General features: G+C 40.1%; 1 protein-coding gene and 1 long non-coding RNA gene across 2 annotated transcripts in view; one reads left to right on the forward strand and one right to left on the reverse strand.

Moving 5' to 3' along the window:
- mdga1 (MAM domain containing glycosylphosphatidylinositol anchor 1) overlaps nucleotides 1-27,290 on the reverse strand; it is a 174,922-nt gene that overhangs the window by 54,374 nt on the left and 93,258 nt on the right. Inside the window, exons 5-6 of the mRNA XM_032515287.1 lie at nucleotides 13,795-13,991; nucleotides 11,981-12,117 (exon numbers count right to left, since the gene is read on the reverse strand). Of these exons, the coding sequence (XP_032371178.1) occupies nucleotides 11,981-12,117; nucleotides 13,795-13,991 (334 nt within the window). The remainder of the gene's footprint in view (nucleotides 1-11,980; nucleotides 12,118-13,794; nucleotides 13,992-27,290) is intronic.
- Nucleotides 7,091-27,047, forward strand: LOC116689022 (uncharacterized). The gene is made up of 3 exons (XR_004331910.1): nucleotides 7,091-7,235; nucleotides 15,095-15,100; nucleotides 27,035-27,047. It is a non-coding gene; the product is annotated as an uncharacterized LOC116689022 (long non-coding RNA).

A 27,290-nucleotide genomic window follows, 5' to 3' on the forward strand; every position in this document is an offset into this window, starting at 1 on the left:
TTGCTCTGTTTGCTGAATGTGTAAGTAGTATTTTTTGTTGCTTACATATTAGGCTTGGCAGCTTTTGAAATGACAGTATGTCAAGTCTGCATTCAATAGGCTATCTGCTCGTTTCTGCTCAATTATTCTTACTAGCACGTTATGTTTGGCGAAAGAACAACAACATTATGGGTATCATGAAAAGACAAAAGCTGAAAGGAGATCCAATTAAATAGGTTATTATTAATTTTTTTTTTTTTTTCTGTGTTTAACGTAATTAGTGCTACAAAATAAAATCCCCTTTGGCAAATGGCAGCTGGGAATTGCAGTTCATGTAAAACCACTAAATGGTTGTTTAGTTGCATACTTGCCCACAATAATTCCAGAAGTGTGTGTGATGTTAAAATCATCTCTTTGTAAGGTTACATATGGAGCACCAAACACGTTTTCCCCACATCTTTATGGTGGTAAAAACCCTGTTTCAAATGGTTGTATCTAGTTTAATGTAAAACTGAACACTTTTTAGAGCACTTTAAATGCTCCTCATCATGTAGGTGGCAGTTTTATCTGCAACATCTTGTAATAGGTTTTTGCATATCTTGCCACAGGTTGTAAATGGGGTGACAGGAGGGTAACATTGAGAGAAATGAGCTTGTGACCTGAATGTCACCTGTTTAAATCCCTCGAGTGGCTTCAAAAAAACTTTTTGGTGGAGTAATATGGAAAGGTCTCCCCCTCTCTCATCAACTGCAGTGAAAACACCCTAGGGCAAAGCAGTGGAGCCCCAGTTTCTCTACTGGAGCTGCTTCACTGGCCACAAGTTACTAATCTGTTGTGGTATTGTTAAGCTCTCTGGTGTAAATTTGTGTCAGAGACTGTTACTCTGCCTCTCTCTCTGTAAGTAATTGGCTAAGTTATATTGGCAAAAAAAGAAGAAAAACAAGGTCATTGTATTCTGTTTGAAATGTGCTCAGTCAACCTGCCTCTTTGAATTATGTATATATTCTTCATTAGGTTGCAATGTCACATGGGATGATAATGTTTGTTTTTTCTATTGCCGCCCTGTAAGACATCATGCAGCAGGTGATAACACCATACTGTTTAGCTCATGTAGGCATAATGATACATTACTCTGTGAAGAACAGTTCATTTTGGGTCATTTTGTAAATAAATTAAAAGCAAGCCATACTTGGCTGCTGAACTTGTTGTACATATTTCTCCCAATTATTCTCTATAGTAATGGATTTGCTTTATATGTGCTCCTTGTTTAGAAGTGGCACAAAAACTAAAGAACACACACACACACACACACACACACACACCACACACACACACACACACACACACACACACACACACACACACACACACACACACAAAGTTCTGGAGTTACAGTGGTAAACACCTATTTATTTGTGAATTAATTCCAACTCTATGATGCAGAAAGATGTAAGAGGGTTACATTCTCTAATAGGTTTAGATGCTTGTAGAAAATAAACTAATCCAACCTCAGAGGTGAGCCTACAGCAACCTGAGTAAAGAATTATCTGCAGAAAAATGTGCTGTCTACCATTAGCAATACTATTGATGTGGTGCCTGGGAAAATAACAGGGCAAAGTAGTTTAGTTCATCATGCAATATTTAAGTATAGACATGTGTACATTAAACAGTATATTACAGCAACAACATATTAGTTTACTGTTTATGCATTTTAAATATTTATTTATGTGCATTTTAAAGGTGTGTTCTCCAGACGGGGTCTTTCAAAATGAGGAGGAAGGAGGAGAATCCAGGCTTTTATCGACCTGAGAGAAAGTTAATCCTCAGTGAGAGAACGACCCCACAGAGTACAGGAAGCAATTCATTCCTCTAATAGACTTTATGCAGTACATCCTCTCATCTAATCTCTTTTTTAACAGATTGCAATCGGCATAATGAAAGAGGTTCACGGAGGCTCAACAAACTAGTTTATCATGTTTCTATAATACACAAGAACACACGCACGCAGCACACACAAACAGACAGGTGCCTTGTACTCTCTTACATGGGTGACAATAATGTGCGTGCAAAAACACACTAATGGGACATCTCTTTAGCTGACCTCACTAGTGATGGCTCGCAAGCTGACAAGAAATTTCACTGTTGTAACAACTGCAATCAGCGCATAAATAGCACTGTCCACTTCCATTGTATCAAATCTAGGAAGGTAAGCCCCTGTAAGCCTAATTAGACTTCTAAGTATTCAGTGCACCTCCAGAGAAACTGTTTGTTAAATGCAGATTCAGTAAAAAAGAGTGTCAGGGCAAATTAATACATTAAAGCCCTGTAGGTTGACAGAACTGATTATGCTGACATTTTGACATCCACTAATCTGTGAGAGTATGCTGCTTACGTGGTTTTCCTCTGAGTGCACTGGTGTCCAAGATGAATTAAAAATCTGTCAGGTTAAGTGGATTTCAAATTAGCTATATAGGTGAATACTAATGTAAACTGTGTTAAAAAATAAACAAATAAATAAACGACTAAACAAATTCAAATTCCAAGAACAGAAAAGGCCAAAAGTACTGTTAAAAAAAAAGTCTGGGAAGAAAAAAAAAAATAGCAGTGAACATGTGAAGCAAGGGGGGGACTGAGGATTTGAGAATTATAGCTTCAATTTCCTGGGGATGCGTGGGTGACGGTCGTACCAGCCAGCGCTCTTCCCAAAGTAATGGGATTTATGTGCAGCACAGCGGTTTACAACCAGGTAACAAATGCCTCTCTCTTCCATGCTCACACTTTCTCACTCCCTCTCTCGCCTTTTCTCTCCGTCAGTTTGTCACCTCTGTATCTTCAATATCGGTCTTCGTATCCCATGTCTCAATACCTGTTTCTCATTCTTTTCTTTTTTGTTAACTGCATTCTCTATATGACTTGCTTTCTTTCTCACTGCCATGATCTATTGCCTATTTCAGATTTGCAGGACTTAATTTATCTACAGAGGAAATGCAGAGGGTTTTTTGGGGGGGGGACATCAGCTGCAAATAAAAGCAAAAGGTTTAGATAGGGGTGAATGCTGACAGGTGCTGTATGCTTGTTGATGTGTCAGCCCAGTCTCATGGCAGTTTGTGAAATGGTGATTTTATTAAATCTATTGATTCGTGTGCAGGGACACGATTTTCTTGTTGTTTCATGGTGGTGAGCACGAAATTTTAAACCAATGTATTTCAATGGGAAGCACCTTTTGTGATAACAGCACGATTACAGTATTGAGTAGTGTTGAAAAGCTGAAAATCCGCGTAAGGAGGTTGGTTGGGATGGTGGATGGGTCAAACAACACAGGAGTTTCACCCCGGAGACCGGAGATTGCGTCCGTTTCATTTCCCCGTTCCTGCGTCCCCCAGAGAAGCCAAGTGTCATGGCAGTTGTTGGATATTTTTGTGGTGACCTCGTGGTGACAACCACAAAATAAACGAGAAAATGGTGTTACTGTTGACGAATCAATAAATCAAAACAACGTCACAATTTCATGAATTTCCGTGAGACTGGGTTGGATGTGCAGATGTTTTCTACCCAAAAACAGTGGGTGTCAACTTTACTTTAGTCAAAAATATGGTGAGGTGGCATGTTGGCCCGACTAGTCTGGTGCAACGGAAGTAGATTAACAGTATAAAGGCTGACATGTGGCACGTGGCTCCGCACAGGATCTCAGTCTTTCCCCCCTTTCTTTCTGCTATCTCTGTTATAGTTCTAATCCAATGTAATCTCTTTGCTACAGGAAACGACTAAAACAACCTCAGAGCTATCAAGTTACATGCTGAAAAGGGAACGTTTTGACAAAAGGCCTGCTTAGCTCTTTCTGTGAATGATTGTAACCCCCAATTTCCACCAGATGTGTAACGGCTGCAGATCAACTCCGCTGCGTAACGGCTCCGTGCTCCGCTGTCTGTCAATCAGCACCAGGTCCGGATTTCTTGCGGAACATTTGCGGCCATGACTGACAGCTAAAGTCTAGAAGACCCACGAGATGTCGCAAGTTCATGTAGAATAGAGCCACAAAACTAACAATAGTTTGTTTCCATCCAGAGGAGTAGAGAAGAAAAAACTCTGTGCTGTGTTTTCAAGGTGGAATGCAGGGAAATATGATCCTCCATGAGCATGGTCTATTTTTTTTTTTTTAAATTAACCGGATGTTTTATTTTGTTTCTGTGCTAAACTTCCTGTCTCGCACTATCTGCCGTGTGCTGAGTGAGCTATAGCAAGTGTAATGTTAAACACAGGGATGATGGAAATGCAAATGTTCCATCAAAACAAGTTTCTTCCCCAAACTATATGCAATGGCACAGTTGCTGACTCCGGAGCATAGCACTGCCAAAGATAATTGTGATTGGTTTAAAGAGATGCAAACGAGCCAGAGCATTTTTTTCCTCCTATTGTAGAATGTGTGTTGTGTAGCCAGACCTTTCTCCAGCGCTGACACAGCGGTTTGGAGATAGAACAGTTTGATTTACATACTAAATTTAATGTAAAGAGGTCAGTTTAAAGACAGTTTTTTAAGGTCAGGACAGGTTACACTATTTCATCAGAAGCCAGAACTTGGACTGCATTAGGATATGGTTTAAAGATTGTGACCAGAATGTTGCCAATTTTAATCTCAACACTGCAATTGGTATCTTACATTTGTACAGTGCAGGTCATGGGTGAATATGTGTAATTCAGCACTGCTGAAAAGAGGCTGCATGCTGACTTGTACAATTAAAGTAGTACGTTTTGAAACAGGAAAGGTCAAATGCAGAGGGCACAGAATTGAAATTCTGAGATTCGTAAAGCCCCTTCCAGTAACTTCACAAAAAAGTGATCAAAGCAGCCTTAGAAACAAATTGATTCCTGCCAGTGGTGTGGCTCTAAATCCCCACCCTCATCCCCTGACTGGACTAGATTTGAGACTGGTAGAGACATTTACACTGAACTGAACAGTGTAATAGGAGGCCTTTACCTACACCCCTAGAGTCCATACACACAGAATCAGTTAATCATATAACTATATACATTTCTATAGAACTAAACAATTAAAAAATATAAATAAAGAGTAAGTCTTATAACGGATGAACGTGGAATAGCTTTAAATAAATTGACGCTTGTGGGTTTTGTTGAATGTATGTTTTTTTTTGTCTCTCCCATTTTTCTATTCTCCCTCTCTTTCTCCCACATCAGCACACTCAAACATGGATTAGGGCCTTACATAAAACTGACTGCACAGATTCAGTCTGACATCCTACCACAGAGGTTTTACAGTAATAAGGGTTATTGCAGATTGCCCATCGATCCTAAACTTTTCAAGGGGGAATTATTACGCAATAGGATTTGCCACCTATTGATCTCATTATATATATTACACACTAGTACGGCTGTCATATTATTGTGAAGGTATATTGTAGTAAGAGTTACAGAAATCAATAAAAGACTGAATCAACTTTTCCATTGTTCAGATTTACAGTTCACCCAAAGGTTGTCAACCTCTTTATATCATGGTATGTGTGTGTGTGTGTGTGTGTGTGCGTGCGTGTGCGTGTGTTTGTGTGCGTGCGTGTATGTTTCTTTCTTTCTTTTGTGCTGTTTACCTGCCCGCATCATTATTCAGAAAAGGAAATATGTTTTTATCATGGTTTAATCTTTCTTTTATTCTGCTTCATTTTATTAATTAAATTAAACAGAACAGGAGAAACAAGTGTTTTCAAATTATCACCTCAATTGACACATAGACACCACTCTTAGAAACTGTCAAAGTCTCTTCCTGACGATTATTAATCAATGTGACAGTTCTAAAAAGCCAATTTAGCATTTCTCCTTTTTTCTTTTTTTTTATGGGGAGCATCTCTTTTTTATTGTACTTCACAGTTCACAATAGTGATTATGTAATGTCCACACACCTGCTGTTTTATGATTTTAATATAATAGTTAGACCTCCGCAGGAGCCCCTACTAGAAAACATGTAGGGCCAGATTAATAATTTACCTTATGATAGAAGCTTTTAGCTTCAAATTATTGCCCTCTTCTTTCTCTATCTTCTGTTTTATTAACTACTTTAAAAAATAGCCGTCATTTGTGTGGTGGTGGTATTCAGGCTTTATATGTTCCGTGTCTATGTCTAATGTGATATAAAAAAATAAAATAATAAATGTGTGAGGCATGACATTTAAACTGATAATTTGGGACTTTTTCATATTTATTTCTTCATGCACATTTTCCTACTTACTTCAAACAAACAGTATCCAAAGTCCACATTCAGTCGTGGTGGAAGTCAATAAAATGTAATCTATTGTTTTGCTTCATCCCTCCACATGTCCAGGCCTTGTTTCATTACCCCCTCCACCCCTGTGCTACACCACTTTAAATACCATGACAAGCTCTGGAGCACTGCCCCCGTGTTATTTTTTACGAGAGGCAGGGGAAGAGGATTTGGCCGCTGTCAGCAGTTACTGGAAGGCAGAAGATCCCATACTCAAATCCCAGGCTGGGATTATGATATAAAAATCAATCAATCCCCTTGTCCCAGCGCGGTGAATCAGCGGTGATGGCGTGACCTAGTTGGGTGAATCTAATCTAAGCAGTGACTGACGCTACAAGGACAAAAGGGATCTCAGCTGGGAATAACAAAACACGCTTATTAGATAAATATATACTGTATATTTAGAGAAGAAAAAACAAGATATTATATGTCCTTCTGTCCATCTCTGTGCAACTCTTTGCCTTCTGTGTATCTATGATATTGCCTTCTCTATTTCTTTCCCCGCCTGTCACTCGCCAGTTACATTTTTTTTGGAGATCTAAGTGAGGGATGTTTTGCGATAACATCATAATATTTACCCTTTTCTGAAAAGCGATTTTTCTCCTGTAGCTGGATTAACAATAAACCCTGTATTACTTAATACCCATTGTGTCTTATTGCTGTGTCTTAAATGTGTTCTAAAAAAATATTAGTATTCTGATGAACTTGGATATATCACGTTGAATAACATTTTTGTGCGTTTACTGTAGTGATACCAGTTCTTCATTTTGGTAAGAAAATATCAGGTTTAGGGTAACAATGTATAGTTTGGGGAAACATGGTAAAGCAAAGGTGGAGAATGTTTTCCTGCTTTGGTCCCCCTACAGATTGGAAGTGGAATTGTCCATTACATTACATTATGCAAGTTTGCCAGATCGGGTAGCGGATCTGTAGTTCGAATGAACTGGACAATGTAAAGTACTGGGACAATTCCGTTTCCAACCTGTAGGTGGACCAAGTTCTCTAGTGTTGCTTTAATGCAGTTTGTAACATGGGGTTTATTTTAACAAATGTGTCTAAGCAACAGATAAAAAGTTTAAAAATAAATACATTGTATTTTCCTGAAATGCAGCTTTCTCCATCCTACATACCCCCCCCCCCCCACACACACACACACATACACACACACACACACACACATACACATACACACACACACACACACACATACACACACACACACACACACACATACAAACACCACTAACCATGCTCCTTTCTTTCTTTCTTTCTATTATTTCTTTTGTTTCTTCTTTAAAGGTCCCATGGCATTAAAAGTTCACTTTATGAGACTGTTAACATTAAAATGCGTTCCTCCAGCCTGCTTATGGTCCCCCAGTGGCTAGAAATGGCAATGTGTGTAAACCAAGCACTGGGTATCCTGCTCTGCCTTTGTGAAAATGAAAGCTCAGATGGGGCAAGATTCCTGATTGGTCCATGTGAGCTTACCTCCCCTTTCTCTGCTAAGCCCGCCCAGAGAGTTTGGCCCACCATGAGACAGAGACAACACAACTTTTAAACAAGCAAAGTGGCAGTTGGTCAAGGCCACACCCCCAGTCTCCACCTTGCACCCCCCTCTCTCTCCTCCTCAAAAGCTACAGGCTCAGAAATGGCACGCTCTAAGGAAAGCTCATTGTGGGACTGACTCTAGTGGCTGTAATTAGCACTAAGGCTGAATTTTGGGAAAGAGACATTAGATACAGTATTAGGGGACCAATAAGGTCTATATAAAAGCATCCAAAGAGCACCATGTCATGGGACCTTTAATTACACACACACACATGCACACATTGACACACACTCACACTGTGAAATCTGTTCTGAGACTGCTCTGGCAAGTTTCTGCTCTCAAATGCCAACACCAGGCAGACATTTATCGTTATTGTAGATGTGTTTAAGTGTGTGTGTGTGTGTGTGTGTGTGTGTGTGTGCGTGCATGTGTGTCTGTGTGTGTGTGTGTTGACTGAACCGTGGGGATACAATTGATCTCAGCCACAGGAGTCCAAGAGGGGAGGACAGGAAGACAGAAGGAACACCTATCACTTACAGCTAGACTATTACAGTAAAGACGTGTGTTTTTCCTTCCTACCTGTTGATTTTGAGCAGCACATTTTGTGACTGTTTTACATAAACGTTAAAAGAAAAAAATACAGCTATTATTATCTGAGATCTTGAGTATTATTTAAAATATGTATCCATTCAAAAGATGATGTTCAAATAATTCTGAACCATGACACAGTTAGCCTTAATCTGTATTCGGATTTACAGTAAAGTTTACAGATGTTTTAGCCTCTTTTTTTGTTCTATGTTGGTCACTTTCTCTGGCATTTTTCTTTCATCATAATCCATCGTTTATCATCTCTGGTCCTATATGTTGTCTCCTCTAACTGATAGCATGTCTCATTCACCTGAGACTAATTCATTAGCATCACTCTGTTTTCCGGAGCATTTCAGCAAGCCATTTCCATCTGTCATTCAGATCAGTCTTTCATATCCTTTGTTTTTCTTCATATTATCTTTGTATCAACTTCTTTTTTTGTGCTCTTTAATAGAAATGCCAGACTCTTTTTCATCTCCTCTTAACTTTATCACAGATTCTTTTTTTATTATCTTCTCCACATTCAGCTGACTTCAGAAGACTCCTGGGAACATTTATCTCTTATCCGAACGAGGCTGTATTGCCCAATTGATAACCTCTCCTTCTGTTCAAAGTCTGTAAACAAAAGGTTCAAGCAAAAAGTCACTGGGGACTTGTGGCCATCATAAAAACATAGCAAAACAAGAAACCTTTCTCTTTACTCTTTTGTGTGTGAAGTCCATCCATCTTTATCTGCTTATCCGGTATCGGGTCGCGGGGGCAGCGGCTCCAGCAGGGAACCCCAACTTTCCCTTTCCCGAGCCAAATCAACCAGCACCGACTGGGGAATCCCGAGGCGTTCTCAGGCCAGGTTGGAGATATTATCTCTCCACCTAGTCCTGGGTCTTCCCTGAGGCCTCCTCCCAGTTGGACGTGCCTGGAACACCTCCCTAGGGAGGCTACCAGGAGGCGTCCTTACCAGATGCCCAAACCACCTCAACTGGCTCCTTTCAACGCAAAGGAGCAATGGCTCTACTCCAAGCTCCTTTCGGATGACTGAGCTTCTCACCCTATCTCTAAGGGAGACGCCAGCCACCTTTCTAAGGAAACCCATTTTGGCCGCTTGTACCCTGGATCTTGTTCTTTTGGTCATGACCCAGCCTTCATGACCATAGGTGAGGGTAGGAACAAACACTGACCAGTAGATAGAGAGCTTTGCCTTCTGGCTCAGCTCTCTTTTCGTCACAACGGTGCAATGTAACTGAATATAATACTGCACCCGCTGCTCAGATTCTTTGACCAATCTCCTGCTCCATGGTCCCCTCACTCGCAAACAAGACCCCAAAGTATTTAAACTCCTTCACTTGGGGTAAGGACTCATTCCCTACCTGAAGAGGGCACTCCATCGGTTTCATGCTAAGAACCATGGTCTCAGATTTAGAGAAGGTCACAGGCCGATGATGCCATCAGGACCACATCATCTGCAAAATGCAGCGATGAGATCCTGAGACCACCGAATTGCAACCCTTCCCCACCCCGACTACGCCTCGATATCCTGTCCATAAATATTAATACGTCCTACGCCTTCTCCAGATCCACAAAATACATGTAGACTGGTTGGGCATACTCCCAGGCTCCCTCCAGCATCCTTGCGAGAGTGAAGATCTGATCTGTTGTTCCACGACCAGGACAAAATCTGCATTGTTACTCTTCAATCCGAGGTTTGACTGTCGGCCAAACCCTCCTTTGCAGCACCTTGGAGTAGACTTTACCAGGGAGGCTGAGAAGTGTGTTACCCCTGTAATTGGCACACACCCTCTGGTCCCCCACTTTGAAGAGGGGAACCACCACCACAGTCTGCCACTCCTTAGGCACTGTCCCAGACTTCCACGCAATTTTAAAGAGGCGGTTTAACCCAGACAGACCCTCCACACCCAGAGCTTTCATAATTTTTCCTCCAGACGTTCCCAATTTACCCGCATTACCCATTTGGGCTTACCAGGTCTGTCCAGAGTCCTCCCCATTCCCTGACCCAACTCACCACCAGATGGTAATCAGTTGACAGTTCCGCCCCTCTCTTCACCCGAGTATCCAAAACATATGGCCTCAGATCAGATAAAACAATTATAAAATTGATCATTGATCTTTGGCCTAGGGTGCTCTGGTACCACGTACACTTATGAGCATCCCTATGTTTGTTATGGACAATCCATGATTGTGCTAGTCATGGATTGAGAAGTCCAACAACAGACAACCACTCTGGTTAAAATCAGGGAGGCCGTTTCTCCCAGTCACGCCTCTCCAAGTATCTCCATCATTGCCCACGTGTATGTTGAAATCCCCCAGCAGAACTATGGCGTCCACTACTGGAGCCCCATACAGAACTCCATTCAAGGTCTGCCAGAAGGCAGAGCTAGCTCACTCTCACCATAGCGACCTGGCTTCAGTGGAAGACCTCATAAACGATAATTTTAACCGTCCCAACTGGGATGATAGAGCTATCCAAAATTTCACAATATTGCTTAAAGGGAGTATAAATCTTTCCCTTTTACCAAAACTATGGAGATTTAAAGAACCTAAGTTTTGGTCAGAAGGCTGATTTTCTAACCTCAAGTGTCTTTTCATTCAAAACTATATGCAGAGGCACAGTTGCAATTTTATTAACAAGCACAGTTTTGCTGTATTCACATTTTCAGTGCATATCTATTCTGGCCTTCTGACTGTGAGAAAGACTAGATTAAGACGAGAAGCCCATAGTTCTTATATCTTCAAATGGCTCTTGAGCATGTTGGATGCATGTTGCACAAAATGTGACAACAAAGACCTTCAAAATGAGTGCACTCACGCCACTGTAAGGAAATAAACATAACTGATGATGGTTTTGAAAATCTGTTATAGAACGCTATTAAACATTTAATTGTCTTGCAATATTTGGGAACATATATTCAAACTGGCTGGCATTTAGAAAGAGGGGCAAGAAGAAAGGGAGAGAAGAAGAAAAAACAAACACAATGGAAAAACCAAAGGGCCTTTCCTTGTGGTGTATCAGTCTGACAAGAAACATGACAGGGCTGTCAACGGCAACAATGTTGTCAGAAGTAACAGAGTTGCCGGGCGGTGTTGTGGAGATGGACAGAGCGGTGTAGAGTGAATTGGAGATAACAGGGAGTGTGCCAACTGAATTACCACTGACGGCCCTGACATGAGCTCTCAGCAACAGAAAACACAAGACAGAGACGAAATATGGCACGCTGGGAAGCAGCCGAGGAGATAGAGAGACCTAGTGCAAACCCGATGGAAAGTCAAAGGGTAGAGATAAATCTCAGGGAAAGAGAGAGATTAAAGGAAGTTAGAAAATGAAAGTGTTGAAAGAAGAAATAAAGATGGGAGACATGTTAACAATGAGAGAAAGAGACAGACAGCAAGACATTCCTGAGCCAAGACGACGAGCATGCAGAGAAAACTCACATAAGATGGGAGAATGAAAGAAAGGGAATACAAAAACCAAAGCAAGAAATTAATAGCAGAGAAATCTTGGCTTTGTGAAGGCATGTAATGTGTGTGCACGCAGGCATCTGTTTGTCTGCGATATATTTTCAAAGAAACAATTAAAAAACTTACATGTGGCATTTGTGAGCCTAAAGGTGACCGACATGTCTTCGATGTTACAGACATTGCGGACGGACACCTGGCACGTGTAATCAGCAAAGTCCTTGGGTCTGAGGTTTTTCAGCTTCAGCACCTTGGTCTCACCCTAGATGGGATGAAGCGCGCACAAACACACACACACACACACAAACACACACACACACACAAAACATCCTATTAAAATGTAATACAAATATTTTACCACATAATCTTTTATTAGACACATATGAACATTGATTTAAATATACTGTACATTTAACATAACCACATTTCAATTAATTCCATTGGGACCCCCTCAAAAATGAGATGCTACATCTAAAGGGGTTTATCCTAATAATAAACAAATTTGTACACATTACATCACACATAACATTACATCAATGAGAAAGCGCGGCCTTTTCTAAACTGGGTTATAATCTTGAGTAAAAGTCACTTTAATTTTTGATGAGTTGCAGTGTGATAAACAGGGTCAAAGACACACTGAGATACACACACACACACACACACACACACACACACACGCACGTACACACACGCACGCACATGCACACACACACACACACTGTGTATGTCTGACATGCCCTGATTATCAACTGAAGCATCTTAATTCTATATAGAGTAATATGAATGATGCATTTTAAATGGCTTCACATGAGACCATTAGGAAAATCAAAGTGATCTGATTGTGAGTGCAAAAATAAACGCTAAATCCATCCATCCTCTCGCTGACTATTTATAAATCAGTGTCTCTCGCCAGTCCAGTAGCTTTCTCTTTGCCCCTCATCTAGACATGCACACTCTCTTGGACACACAGAAGCAGTCACACATCTCTTTCAACATCACTGATGACTTGACTGATACTGTATAACGGTTTGTCTGCTACAGTAGGTGATAGGCCAACAGTGTCTTAAGGGCAGCCCTGGGAAGAGCTTTGCTGGCTGGCTAATTGAACTCAAGGGGCACTTCTTTGTGGCTGACTGATGCTTTGATAAGTGAAAGAAAAAGGGAGCAGTTGTGCTAACGCAACAATTGTGCGCTAAAGTCTCTCTGCTCAGTTTTCTAAGTCTCATCCCCCATAGTTACTGTTACAGGCTTCCCGTTTCTATTCAGCAAGCATTGGTTTGTTTGGCTGTTGTTCGGCTGAAGTGACTATAAAACAGATGCTGTCAGCTTCAGCTAGCTAGCTAATCAAGCCAACTTGTATTTTAATTCAAGGCATGGCAAGGCAAGGCATTGAATTCATGTAGCACAATCAGATAAAAAACAAAGTGTTATGTATGTAAAAAAAAACTCTTTAAAAAAAACGGGGCGCACGGCACAGCACAAGAAATAAGCCCACGGCGTTGTACAATGCAAAAACAATGGTTTTGCTGGTGACAGGTACAAGCGACAGGTTACAAGCGACAGGTTGATAGCAACGCTTTTCTGTGTAATCGGGCCCTAGCTCTGATATAGCATCCAGGACTAGCTCCACCACACAGTGGTGAGACACTGCACAGATAGTGGATGTGTCTTGCTGAATGGGCTTTTTCCTGTTCACCTGGTCACAAGCTGGGTCACAACCATGCTGCTTTATCAGTGTTAAACAGAAAGGGAAAGGGAGAGAGGGATTTAAATTGAAAACATTTTCTCAAGACAAGGGTAAAAAAGTAAAAGTAAAGCAGGACATAATTCAGTGGGGAGGAGTTTATGAAGCACTTCTTACAGGGGAGAGCATAAAGCATGGAGTGACAGCAAACCTGTCTGTGTGTCTATGTACTGCACACGTTCCTGTGTAGACTACCTGAGTGTAAAGCGGCTCATAGATGTCCACTCCGTTGTCCTTGCTCTGTTCGATGAGCATGTTCCCACGTTTCCAGATGAATCTTGCAGGAGGGTTGGAGTTGACGGTGCAGCGGAGGAACACTGTCTTCTCCTGGTAGTAACTGCCACGCACATCGCTGATGGTCTGGTGCACGGTCAAAACAGGTGTGTCAAGGTCTGCAAAAGACAGCAAAGAAACAAATAATAAAAAACAGAAGGAGTCATGTATTATTTCAGGGGGAGAATATCGGATATTACACCCTAGGAGCTTGTTCATTAAGGCCTTGTTGTACTACACAAAAAATATCAATGAAACCACAGGCTCCAGCATGCAAGAACACATTCTTTATAGCATGCATAGTTAAAATAACCTTTAGTTTGTATGATGTTGTCTTTCCTGTGCAAACCATTGGCAATATAATGTGTGGCAGGAATGGGATTTGGTAATTGGAACTCAACTGTAAATAAGGGCAAACATGTGCTGTTTATTGGCTGAATTGCCTACCAACACTGAGCAAAACTGTCCAAACAGTTGCCTATTGATCATGGCTTCTAAAAAGCACAAATGTCCAAACAATCTGTCCGTTTTACAATTTTCCTCTCTGGCTGTGACTCTCTCACACTTTATTTTTATATATTTCCTCTGTCATTTTTATCTCTTTCCTCCACTTGCCTCGTTTTCCTACGCATTTCCTTCATGGGAATGTCATCTCCCTTTTCCTCCAGTGGACAGGATTTCAGCTGCTGTCACAACCATGGAGGCTGTTCTCCTCTGGTTTCTGCCATCTCTCCAAATCTCACTGCCACTTTCACTGCTCATCGCCATCCCTCCCTCTCTATCCCCTCCTCCTCGCTCCTTGCCTCTATCTCTTACAGGGCGAGTTGTGTGTGTGTGTGTGTGTGTGTGTGTGTAATCCCAATTCTTTGCAGCCCAATTGGAATGTTGCGGACTTCAAACATCATGGAAACAATTTCCCCCAACAGCAGGGTAGCCTTTTTCTCCCCTTTTCCTACCTTTTTTATTTTACCTCTCTCCTACCCTTTTTCTCTTCTCTGCTCCTGTGTCAAACCGGCTGCACTTAAGAAGGCATGGTGCAACCTATAGAAAACAGGTGAGTTGGGAGTGCAGCTTTGCTCCTTACTTTACTTGTGAGCATAGCAGGGCCCCATGTGATGGAGGAAGGTATATATCTTTGGTTGAGATGCCTGAGAAAAACAATGTGTGGATAAGCATGGCTGATATTTGAGTGCTGTTGAAAAGGGCACAGCTGTCACAAGAGGGCTGTGTCACATACACAGGCACGTGCATGCACACACACTCGCATCTGGACCTGCATCTAAGTGTGTGATGTCTCAGCACAGCATCAGAGCACTTTTGCAGTTTGAAGGTTAGAGCTTCGGGTAAAGACTGGCACATAAACACAGAGGCAACTTGAACTCTTTCAGGTGATTTTTGTGACTCCCAAAAACCCTCACAAAAACAGGCATTGCATGAGACTAAAGCTTTCTTTTTCAATTGAAAGGTGAGTCACAAGGGCATGGGGAGATTTACCAATTCGTGGGATGTGATATATCTTACATGCTTTAAAGCTCGGTGTGCAGAAATATTTGCCTGAATGTGACAGGGAAGAAGGGTGAGTCAGAATGGGTGCGACACTGAAACTAGCATGTGAACACTTGTGACTACAGATGTTTCCTCAAATTATCTTCACAATAGTTAAACAAAAAAAATCCAAGCTGCAAAGTTTGCTGAAGAGCTTTAACTTCACATCTCTATTTAGTCTATGCGTTTGAGTATTCTGACTGTGTTTGTTAGGTTGCCTGCGTTAAAACCTAAGCAAGAAAGAATTATACAATAGCAAAACAGGTTAGACTTGGCAATGACCTGCAGCCTTTCAGTGCTATTGTATGTTTATTAAGAAAGTGATGGTTTTTGTCAAGACACATTCATGCATTTTTATTTTATAAGAGTTTTATTAAAAGGTAAAAGATACTGTATGAATTGTGGTTGAAAGTGTACATCTCCATTTTACGTCGCTTTTTTTTAAACATTGTAAAATAGATAAAAATGTATTTTTAGTTAGTATTTCAGCATTTGAAAAAATAAAATTTGAGCTTAATCTACTATGCCTGACCTGGCTAAGCTGCTTAATCTAATACAGTGAAGCATTTTTGTGTCTCTGTTATTTGAGATTTTCTGAGTGATTCAGCACTGTGCTCTGTGAAGTGCTCACCTGTTTCCATTCCTTTTATCTCCCTGTAGAAACCCTCATTTATTAAACGACATCCCACAGATTGGGACAAAAGGCCCCGCATGAAACCAAACACTGAGGTACCAACATCCTCTCTAAAAGCCTCTGCCAGCAAAAGGCCATCTAACCTGGGCAGCTATCAAAGATATCTACCTCTCAGTTTTGCCACATGTGCATGTGTGTGTGAAAGAGATCTGGCAAAAGAGCAAACACCTTTGTATACTTACATTTGTGAATGTGTGCATGCATGTGTGTGTGTGTGTGTGTGTGTGTGTTGTGTTTGTGTGTCTTGTGTGTGTGTGTGTGTGTGTGTGTGTGTGTGTGTGTGTGTGTGTGTGTGTGTGTGTGCGAGTGTACGAGTATTTGTCCAAGACTGGCACAAGATTTTGGTGTGATTTTCACAGACCATTTGCAGCGCAGGGGGAATCCTAGCTGACTAATGTCTTGATACTTTGTGTGTGGGTGTGTGTGTGCTTGTGTGTATGGTGTGTGTGTGTGTGTGTGTGTGTGTGTGTGTGTGTGTGTGTGTGTGTGTGTGTGTGTGTGTGTGTGTGTGTCAAAAAGTCACTATCTGCTGTCATTCTGTCTGTTTTGTGACACTATGAATGTGGAGAAAGTAGAAAGTGACAGATTAACACAGACATAATGGTGACAGCACATTACATAACTTTAAATGGACAACCACTGTTGAGTCACTCAGAGGTCCACATTATATGTTGTTAAACTGCCTAAATAACAAAATAATAGAACACTCCATCAATAATACTGCCAGTGCGATGCAATGCAAATAGAGAAAACCACAACTACTACAAAACAATACACAAACATCCCACTGGAAGACACAAAAACTCTTCCTGCTGCCCTTATATATAAAGATTGCTTTACTAAGGTCCTGGAGAAGATGATAACAACACTTCTACAGCCTTTTTTGCCACATTACTAAAAGCTTAAAGCTTTTATAATCCAAGCTCCCATGGTGAGTCTAACTTTACTCAGTTTGGGCCCTTAAGTAAATAGAGACACAATATGAAACTGCAAGTGTACAGAAACACAATATGAAACTTTAATGAAGCTTCTGATTTCCCAAACGTCCTGCCTTTGCACACAGCTTAGATCAATTGCACTGTACTGCTTTTGTTAGCCACAGCTTTTAATGTACAAATTTCAAGCTGGCGAGGGTCAGGCAATTTTTACCACATAGACACCACAAAATGGTGCTGACACAAAGACATTTTAGTTCACTCTTTAAGTGTGGACCTTAGCATGGATGAATACATCTATAAATCAAATGTATTTGCAGTTTGGGGAATACTATGTCATAAAAATGTACACATGCCTTCTCCAGCCCAATAATAGCTATCTAATCATTTCTGAGTCGTCCTCCAAAACAAGCCTTTGCATGTTTGCTCTGCGGTTTGGGGTATTAAGGGGGCGACTTTGTCTATTAATGAAAAAATATATAACTAACTAACTAAAGTAACTAAATATGACTAAAATATAAATGCAACAGTTTTTATTGTATTTGTGTTATTACAGATATACACAGTTTCTTTCCCAGTGTTTTAAAATCACACGTTAAAATACATAGCATCTTTGTAGCCAGAACTTCTGCTGTCTCAGTACTGGCCAGTTTCACTAGGGAAAACTTTCACACAATTTGTATTTTATTGTGCTTTATAGTCCTCCAACATACAGTATATATATACACATCTGTACATACGTGTTGTACATACGTATATATATATGTATATATATATGTCCACATACCTAAACATAATAGTTTAGGCAACTAAAACTACTCAGTTAGGTTTAGAAAAATATTTTGGGTTAGGGTTTAAATTAATATATTTATAACTTTGCTTTCGTATAAAAGTATACATAATTACGCATGTGATGCAGAACGTGACATAGTCATGTTTGTTACGTAATATCAACATAACTCATAGTTGACTTTTAATTTCAACCGGGACTGGAACAGCAGTCTCCTGGGTTAAAGTCCTGGGTTCGTTTGACCCACCCCCCCTCCCGCTCTAAGCAGACTTTCTCTGTCTTAATACTACGTTACAGACCTTCCTTTGTTCCCGTCCTGATTTGTACGGCCACTGCAATAAATTATAACAAATTATTGAATTATAACAATAAGTGCTTGTACAAATGAGGAGGAGAAAGTCTTAAATATTGTATAGTTGTTTGAATTGGGAGAGACGTACAATAAAAATACCATGACATACAATGTAATTCCCAAACTGGATTCAAATCTATTCAGTGAGTTAAAGCGTTCACCTTGAGCTACCTGGATCCTTTGATAATTATTGTCAACATAAACTTGGAGAGCACAAACTGACAGCAGCTGGGAACTGGATAACTGGTATGTCTATATAAACTGCCATTCCTTTTTTTATGCTCTTTAAACGCTGATATAATGGAAAACACCAGTTAAAATCATACTTCATGAATTTGACTTTGCATATTTTTTTTTTTTTTTTGAACAAAGAAAATAAGTAAAGACAAAAAAAAGGAATATCTCTAGCATGCTGTGTTATCTGGATGACACAAATTAATTCAAGAAGGGCAATTAGACAATGTGTTCCATACAGTCTTGATCAGGCAAGATCCTGTTAGGCCAGCTGCCTGGTAATGAACTTATTTTATAATTAGAGACTGCCAAGAATTGTTCTGGTCTTTGCCAAGAATATTCTCAGGTCCCAGTTCATCTCAATTATATCAAAAACTGATGCAGGGAACTCTCTTATGCAGCAGCATGTGCTTCAAAATTACCAATTTGTTTGAGGTATTCTCTAAAGGGTTAGACTGACTGCAACTTTGGTCAGGTATTCCAATTATGTCTTCTCTTGAAAACAATGTTGGTTGTTTTGATACAAATTTCACGGCACACTAACTAGCAGAGAAAAGCACTCTTGTACAGACATGTTTGCTTGTTATCTGAGGAATCAGATGATCAGAATTGTGATCGGAATTTTAAACTCTGGACATCTAGTGACTACGCTGATGCAACAAACCCAGCAGAGAAAATGCATGGCAACAACAAAATACAGCATGTTTCTGTATAGACCATCAGACCTTCTAGGATATGATCTGACGTATTTGAAAAAAAAAAAAATAATCCTATTCTAAACCTCAGAAAAGTAGACTTAATCTTGAGTATTGATGTGGAAGAAATAAGAAAGACAATGATTTAATTTCACAGACACTTGTATGTATATACACTATCTATTTTTAGACTCCCAGTGATATGTCGCGTGCCATCACGTTATCACAATCACACCTCAAAAATCACTCAGAAAAAAACAGAGTAACCATGGCGATGATGGAAACAGAGATTTACTCAGAAGCAATCCACCTGAGCGGTCAGGGTTGACCGAGTGTGTTTTTGTAAGAAGTTGACCTCTGTTGGGTGCTTTCCCCTGCAGGAGGACGCTTTAGACTCCAAATCCTCTTTGATTTCCAATAACATGTCCTGTACTCTAATAGCTCTCTTGGAGTCAACGGCCATTAGGGGACCAAAGAGGAGATGACAGGTTCAATTGACTGTGAGCGTGCAATGGAGGAGAATAAGGTGTGGTGTGGTGCGGCGTGTGTGTGTTTGTGTTTGTGTTTGTGCGTGTGTGTGTAAGTGTGTGTGTGTGTGTGTGTGTGTGTGTGTGTGTGTGTGTGTGTGGTTAGGTGGTTTGATGGATGTGATTGTGTGAGTAAGGACAGCTATATTTAATGTATTCGGATGCTAAGCAAGTATAAGGATATACCATGTTCCTGGTCTTAATTTAGCATTTAAAAATTGGCAATTAGCACATGACATAATTGCTAATATTAATTAGGAATTGTGCGCTTAAAAACAAAAACTTAACAATTTGACCTGATGATGGTGCTAGGTAAAAAGTCAGAGAATCACCAACGCATTTGCAATTGATCCTGAGAGACGGCTGTTGTTAATGGCAAATCCATACAATGGCTATAGTTTATAATAGATTATAGATATTTCAGACTGAACTAAAGTGGTGGATGGGACAAAAAATTTGCCATGTATAAAATGATCTTCAAAACGTTGAAAATGAGTAAAGTTATTTCTGAGCAAAATAAATAGAATGTCATCATTTGGATTCAAATTTGACTTTAAAACAAAAAGATTTGTCATCCATTGTCAGTGATTAATTTTCAAAAGCACCTATTTTTATGCACTGCTATAACATGCAACCTTTCCCATCTTTAAGGATATACAGATATGTAAGTATTTAGCCATACTATTATTTTTATCACCATGGTTGAACAAAAACACTTGCATTATGTCAAATAAAATCCTGAAAATAAGATAGATAAATTCAGCTTTTGAGACAAGGAAAACATGTTTTCCGATGGGTAATTATGTGATGGACATTTGGATGTAATCAAAACTGGTGCATAACAGCTGAAAAGCCACAAAAATATGATTTTCCTCATGTAGAAAATTGCAACTAATCTGTTTCTTTAGACAACAAGTCTAAACTTATTTAGATCTCCAGTAAAAAGTGACGATCACACCCACTACAGAAAAAAAACAACCAATTCTTTCTGACACTTTTTTTTTCCTTGCGCGCACACACACACACACACACACACACACACACACACTTATAGGCTATCCACCACACAAACACACATGCATGCTCACAGCCACACGCACAGAGAGAACAGCCTGCGCATACAGAGAGGCACAAACAGAAGCAGACTTGCTGTTTGATCCAGCTTCGCGTCTCGTCAATTATTCAACATTCTGCTCATAGACATCGCCTTAAAGAGGACATAAAACATGCACGAGGCCCACATTTGGAAATAACGAGAACATTGCCTGTGTTTTAAAATGCAATGCTGAGAAGTAAAGATTGATTTAGGCAGATTTTTTCTGCTCTGATTTTTTTTAAGTATAACGACTAAAATCACTGCTCGTTTGCATTTTTAACCCCGCTGATCAGGGACCTGTCTCTCTCTTCAGATTATAGATATTAGCCAAAAACAAATCATGGTAGAGAGGACAGTTGAAACTGAGATCAGACCTTTCCAGCATTATCAGCATCTTAGTATACAATCTGAGAATTAACTTGTAGGTACAAAGAAAAACAGCGATGCTATTTGCACTAAGCCCTTAACAGAGGAAAAAAATAGATTTCATTCATAGTGAAAAAAAAGTGTTGAACTAGACTGAACAACAACAACATTTTTTTTCCTTCTTTTCCTTTAACATTCCTGACAATTACAAAGAATAAGAAGAGCACTGCAGTCCAATACACAGTAGTGTAGTGTTGTACCTTGGTATTGTTAGGTTTAACAGCGAGGCACAGGAGACTGAAGAAATTACACAATTAGTCTTCCCCCCAACTAACACTTGTGAATTTGCTGAAAGTGGTGTATTTTTGTTGGCCCAGAATGTTATGTACAAGCCTTAATTATGCTTTTGTCAGCAAAGAGCCTGGGAAATGGTATTAAACTTTCACGATGGTGTGAAGTTATTATTTTAGGCCATAAAATGACTAATTTGGGCATGGTTATTTACCCTGAGAGTGACAGTGAAGCTGCTCAGCATGGTGACAGTAAAGAGGGTATTAAGGGACATAGAGGCATAGTTCACTTGCTCAGCCTCCTGGGCTAAATACACACATGAAAACCTGCACACTGTTATGCATTAATATGGGTGCATGCATCCAGACATGAATATGTCTATACATAAGTATGTGCCATTGACTGTTAATGTAAATGGACAGAGCATGTGTGGCGTCAACCATTGGTTTGTGGAGATCTGCTATGAGTTGTCGAGTTTGCCATTATGGGCGCAGCCATCCTGGTTCTAGATGTGACAATTTTAGACAAGAGGGAGGAGTGAGGGAGGAGCCACGTTATGTTACACACTTTCAGTGGCACACGCATCATAGCCACACAAATTATCCCCTGCTTTATTGCCGATTTTAAAATCCACAAGACCATAATTCAAAAAATGAACATCATTCTGTATTGCAGAAGACTTGAACCTAGCAATTGAGACCATAAACTCATTATGAAAATGTTCACTGAGGTAATGAATCAAGTGAGAAGTAGATCACTTTCTCATAGATTTCTACAGAAAACGACCTCCTTTTGCAACCGCACATGTCGCCCCGTGCTGGAATTCAGATAGAATGCAGGTTTAAGGCACTTCCACATCTGCAGCACTTCGCCTAACCAGATGCTTTGTCCAATAATATTAACAGTTCATTGTTATGTGCTCCACAGGGCCAAAATAACACATGAATCTCAGATCCCTCGCTGCAGCCCCCGGGGGCCAAAACAAGAAAGTCTTTACGTGTACCTGTAAGTTGCTTTTGAAGTTATCTTTGGGGAGCAGTGTGGATAAAGGATGCACCTGACGCCTGGGTCACAGTATAACAGCTGGGAGCCGTGCAGAAAAAACAGCACATACACACACACAAACATATGTAGGGGCACAACCAGGCAAGCCATATGTAGTGGCCAACCCCTTGGCTTGCTGTACATTTTATTAGCTTTGTGGCACGCAGGGCACTGTAGACCACAGCAATAGCGCGTATGGAAGACACAAACACAGTGGCGCAGGCTGTTGTTGCCGTTAGAATGATCAAATTGCTTGTGTTTTATTGTTTCGTGTTGTGGGGCAAACACCAGACTCAGGGGCAATCTACACAATGCCTTCATTAAAACAACTCTAGACCACTTTTGTGGATTCCGGCTCAGATACTGAAGTGGTATTCTGGCACAACTTCACTTTCATTGTTTCATTGTCACAGGGGACAGTGACGGATAAATAAATAAGAGGATGGTAACTCCCAAGGTAAGACTATGCTGGAAAACCCAGCATGCACCAGTCTACGTAAGATGTTTTTGTCACTTTTAGTAGTTGGTCTTACCCTATTAACACTGTTCTGGTCAAAAATAACCAATCTACACATTCTCTGTACCATAAATATAGTATTTTTCATCAGATTGCCTCAAGACCTTAAGATATCCTTCACAAAAAGCATTTGAACACATAACATTAATTGTGACTACTTTCAACTTGGTCACACTTTTTTTGTTTACGGTCAAAAATGACCACCATAGGAAATGAATGGGAAAGAGTATCATTTTCATCCAGGAGATGAAAGACATCTCCATACTTTCCTTGCCTGTGCTTGTACACCCACTCTCACCCACTCTCTCTCATACACACACACACAAAGACACACGCGCACATGCACACGCACACACACACACACACACACACACACACACACACTCACACACACACACACACAGAGTTCATGCTGTCATGTTGCGACTTGTGAACCACCAATGTTCACACACAAGCATGCACATACACACAGAAACACAGAAAAACGGACACACACACACAATTCATGTTGTCATGTGACCACTTGTGGATGTGAACCACCAATGTTCACAGACACATGTACGTACACAATTGTATACATGCTAAATTATTTTTGTGGGGAGGCATGTGGTTGTAGAATATCACATATCGCTTAAAAAAGTCAGACAATTGATATCTATTTGACATATATAAGAGGAAATATTCATCACCTTAGAAAGTATTTTTACCAGTAGAGAGTCAATGTAGATTTTAAAACCAGAGTTCCTGTGGTGTGTTCTCGACTTGTATTTTCTTGTATTGTATTGTATTTTTGTTCTTGCTATTTAACGGTGACATAAGTTGACTCTGTAAAGTAGTGGTCATTGTAAAGTACAGGACAAGGATACTTAGCTTCTCTCAGGTAGCCAGTACTATTGAAGATGTTTAAATAAATACAGATGTAACAGCTACTGTACACATGTGGTACAGTGATACTGGGCCACAACCTTTGCTATGAATACAGTCTTGCCCTGGCAAAATATAACAGGATAGTGGAATGGGTGGGACATCCAGTACTGTAGATCCGGTAAGCCAGATTGCAATACATATAAATCAATGTCCAATACCCTCACAATTAGTCCTTAAAGGCCTAGAGTAATGGTAATACCCAATATTTTACAATCTCATATCCGGGAGGTCAAAAGTCCGGCAGTTCTCAACGGCAGCTAATAACAAAATCTGACCAAAATGCCCTCGAGCAGTAAACCCATGCTTACTTATTAAATATTTAACTGCTCCAGCTAAACACTTGAAATGTTCATTTACATTTTGAACAGGCATAAAGCACTAATCCATTTTATAAACAAATCCTTACTTGACACATACCTGTGAAACACTACATATAATAAATTGATGCAATATACAACAAGAACACTTATTGCTGAATGAGCAAATAAATATGATTAAATGTGATGAAACGATGAAATTATAAGTTACTATAACACCGATCACAACTCATCACACACACACACACACACACACATCCACACACACACACACACACAACTTTTTTGATCTTTTGCATGTCCACTTGTTTTGCTCACGCTGTGATCTTTGTACAGTGCATGTCTGCTAATCAATGTAGTCTCATTTACACGTGTAACAGGTTTAATTGAATGTCTTTTGGGATAGAAATAGCTGCTGTTTGTCCATATTTTGTAACATATGAGTCCAGAACTTGGATTTTGGCAAGCCGATATGAGACAAAAATAACAAAAGAAGGAGTTTAGGAAGACCTAAGTGTGTGTGAGACCTTAGAGAAAAGACAAAGTCCCTCTTTTGCAAAAGTCAAACCACATCAAGAAGGATCTACTGTACTCTAAGCCAAAACATGTGTTTTTCAGACCACCAACAGGCCTCCAAGTGTTATTTTTGAAACTGCCCACAGCTTAACTCTTCACAGAGCTCATGCTATTAGAGAGAATAACCTGACGTGCCTGTGATTGTCGTTGCCTTCTCTCCAGACTGATTTGTATGGCAGCTCTGCCGCCACTCACAAAGTGCAGAGCTAGCTTACTTTTAACAAAATTTAATACCTTGGGTTTGTGGTAGTGCACCCACCGGATACCTGATTCAGATTTTTGCTGGGTTTATTTTCTGGTTGCCTTACATTTAAAAAAAAGTACTTACATGTAAGCGCTTTACATTGCATTAAACAAAGACCAGTGAGCAGCCCTTGTACAGCCATCTCCATCCCTTCAATTGTTTACGCATTATTCTCTGTATTTAATTAGTCTTTATTTCTCAGTCTCTGTTAACTCAGAATCCCACTCTTCCAAGTCCTCTTCTTCCCAAGCTGGACCTTTCCTCAGACTGAAGACAAAAACAGATCTGGGCTAAATTCTTTTTTACTCACGTGACGCTGATATCTATTTACCCTGTTAATTGGATGATTATTTGTTGACAAGTTCCCTTCTTCATTTTCTCCTCTTCACTGACAGTATATGTTACACAAAGGCAGAGCAACATAAGGGAAAACATTACATACCAGCCATGACTTTCTTTGTTCACATTGTATTTTTCTAATCTTGGATCTTTTCCATGTTTCACGGCTGTCTAATCCCCAAGTCTGTGCCCCTGTGTTTCCATCGTCATCCTATTTCAATTTGTCTATCTGCTGATCCACAGGCTGTGAGGCTGGCCAGAGGCACCTCCTATACTTTATAACACTGCCTTCATTACCCAGCTCGCTGCAGATGGCCATAAATGAAAAACTGAAGATGCAGGAAAAGGGAGGTATAGGAAAAGAGAGGGATGGGTCAAAAATCACAGAACGAGTCAATTTTAAAAGCAATAGTAAGGGTAGAGATGGAACAAGAGAGACTGAGTGAGCATTAGAATGAGCAGAATGTGCAGTATTTAGAGACACACTGAAAAGGGAGAAAAAAGCCAGGAAGAGAAAAGTCATAAAATCTAAGTTGGAAGTTATTGGAGACCGGCTGGATGAAAAATGCCTTTGCCATAAAATAATATTACAATTGGTCTGGCCTTATGGCATTGATGAATACAGATGCTGCCCAGCGGGGCCTTTGGCTTGGGAGAAGTGGCTAATTTGAACAGCCATCCTACCTGTGAGGGCAGTAAAAAATATTAAAGGAAATGAAATGAAAGGTTCACTGTCAGTTGTTTAGTTTATAGCCCAACATTTCCAACTCATAGCAGGTTAGGTGTCAGACAGAAGTACCACTTGCTAAGAATATCTACCTGCGGGGGAGTTAGCCATATGGCTGGATTTATCGTTAATATCCCTAAAATGAACTACAAACCCGAGCAGATATGGACCCGCTGCAGCTTTAAACAAACATAATGTTTAACAAGAATCAAACCTTCTCTCAAGCTTGCACACTGAAATTAAAGCTTTTTCTACCGTCATCCCACTCCAACACATAGTCAATAATTGGCCTGGAGGGGCCATGAGTACTGACAAATTGATGACAGCCAAGTGAAAAGGGACCAGCTGAAATCTGATCAGGTATATCAAGTGGAGGATATTGAAACGACAGCTGAACGTCTTAATTACTGCAACATTGTGGTAGTGTCATTTTATCACTTTTGAATTGGGTTTACAGAAGGCTGATGGCAAACCATTAGGTTTTTTTGATGACAGAACAAGTGAGTGAAACGAAAATTATTATTCTTAATGTCTCTTAAAGATCAATGGTACAATCTCTGCAAAGATTGGCAAACGTGGATAAATGATGCTATAAGAAAACAAGACCATTATACAGTAGATTTATTTTAAATTAATCTGCATTGTTGTTCTAGCAGGCTCCAAATCCATTTTTTGTAATGGTATTCTTTGTGTTTCTGCCCCACATCCAACAACATATTTTTATACTTGGTGCATAAAATACAATTATTAACTACTGCAAAAAAATCTACATTTCAACTGGTGGAAGCACTTCACACTCTACAACTGATCCTGTAAGAGCATATTACTTAGGGAAGTGTCTCTTTCATGTCTTTCCTCCAGTTCCTTTCTTTTACATTGCCAACACCACCGGAAAAACACTTGATTTATGCTTTATTCCAGAGTAATGGTTATTTTCCCTGAGAAGATATCTGTGTGTGCTACAAGAGCCCGTGGTAAGGTCAGGATAATTTCAAGCCTGCACTGCATGGTGTAACCTTCATAGAGAAGAGAGAGTCAATAAATAAAGGATGGAAAAACAAAGGGGAAGGAAAGAAAAAAAAAAACACACTTTAGATAAAGCTGACCAAATGATGGGGAAGTGAAGTGGTCTTATCTCCTCATGGCCTGCAAGATGGTTTTTAACCAAACCATCCTTCCCACATTGCAACTGTGTGTGTATC

Source organism: Etheostoma spectabile, chromosome 1 (assembly GCF_008692095.1).
Source record: "Etheostoma spectabile isolate EspeVRDwgs_2016 chromosome 1, UIUC_Espe_1.0, whole genome shotgun sequence".
NCBI classification, from domain to species: domain Eukaryota; kingdom Metazoa; phylum Chordata; class Actinopteri; order Perciformes; family Percidae; genus Etheostoma; species Etheostoma spectabile.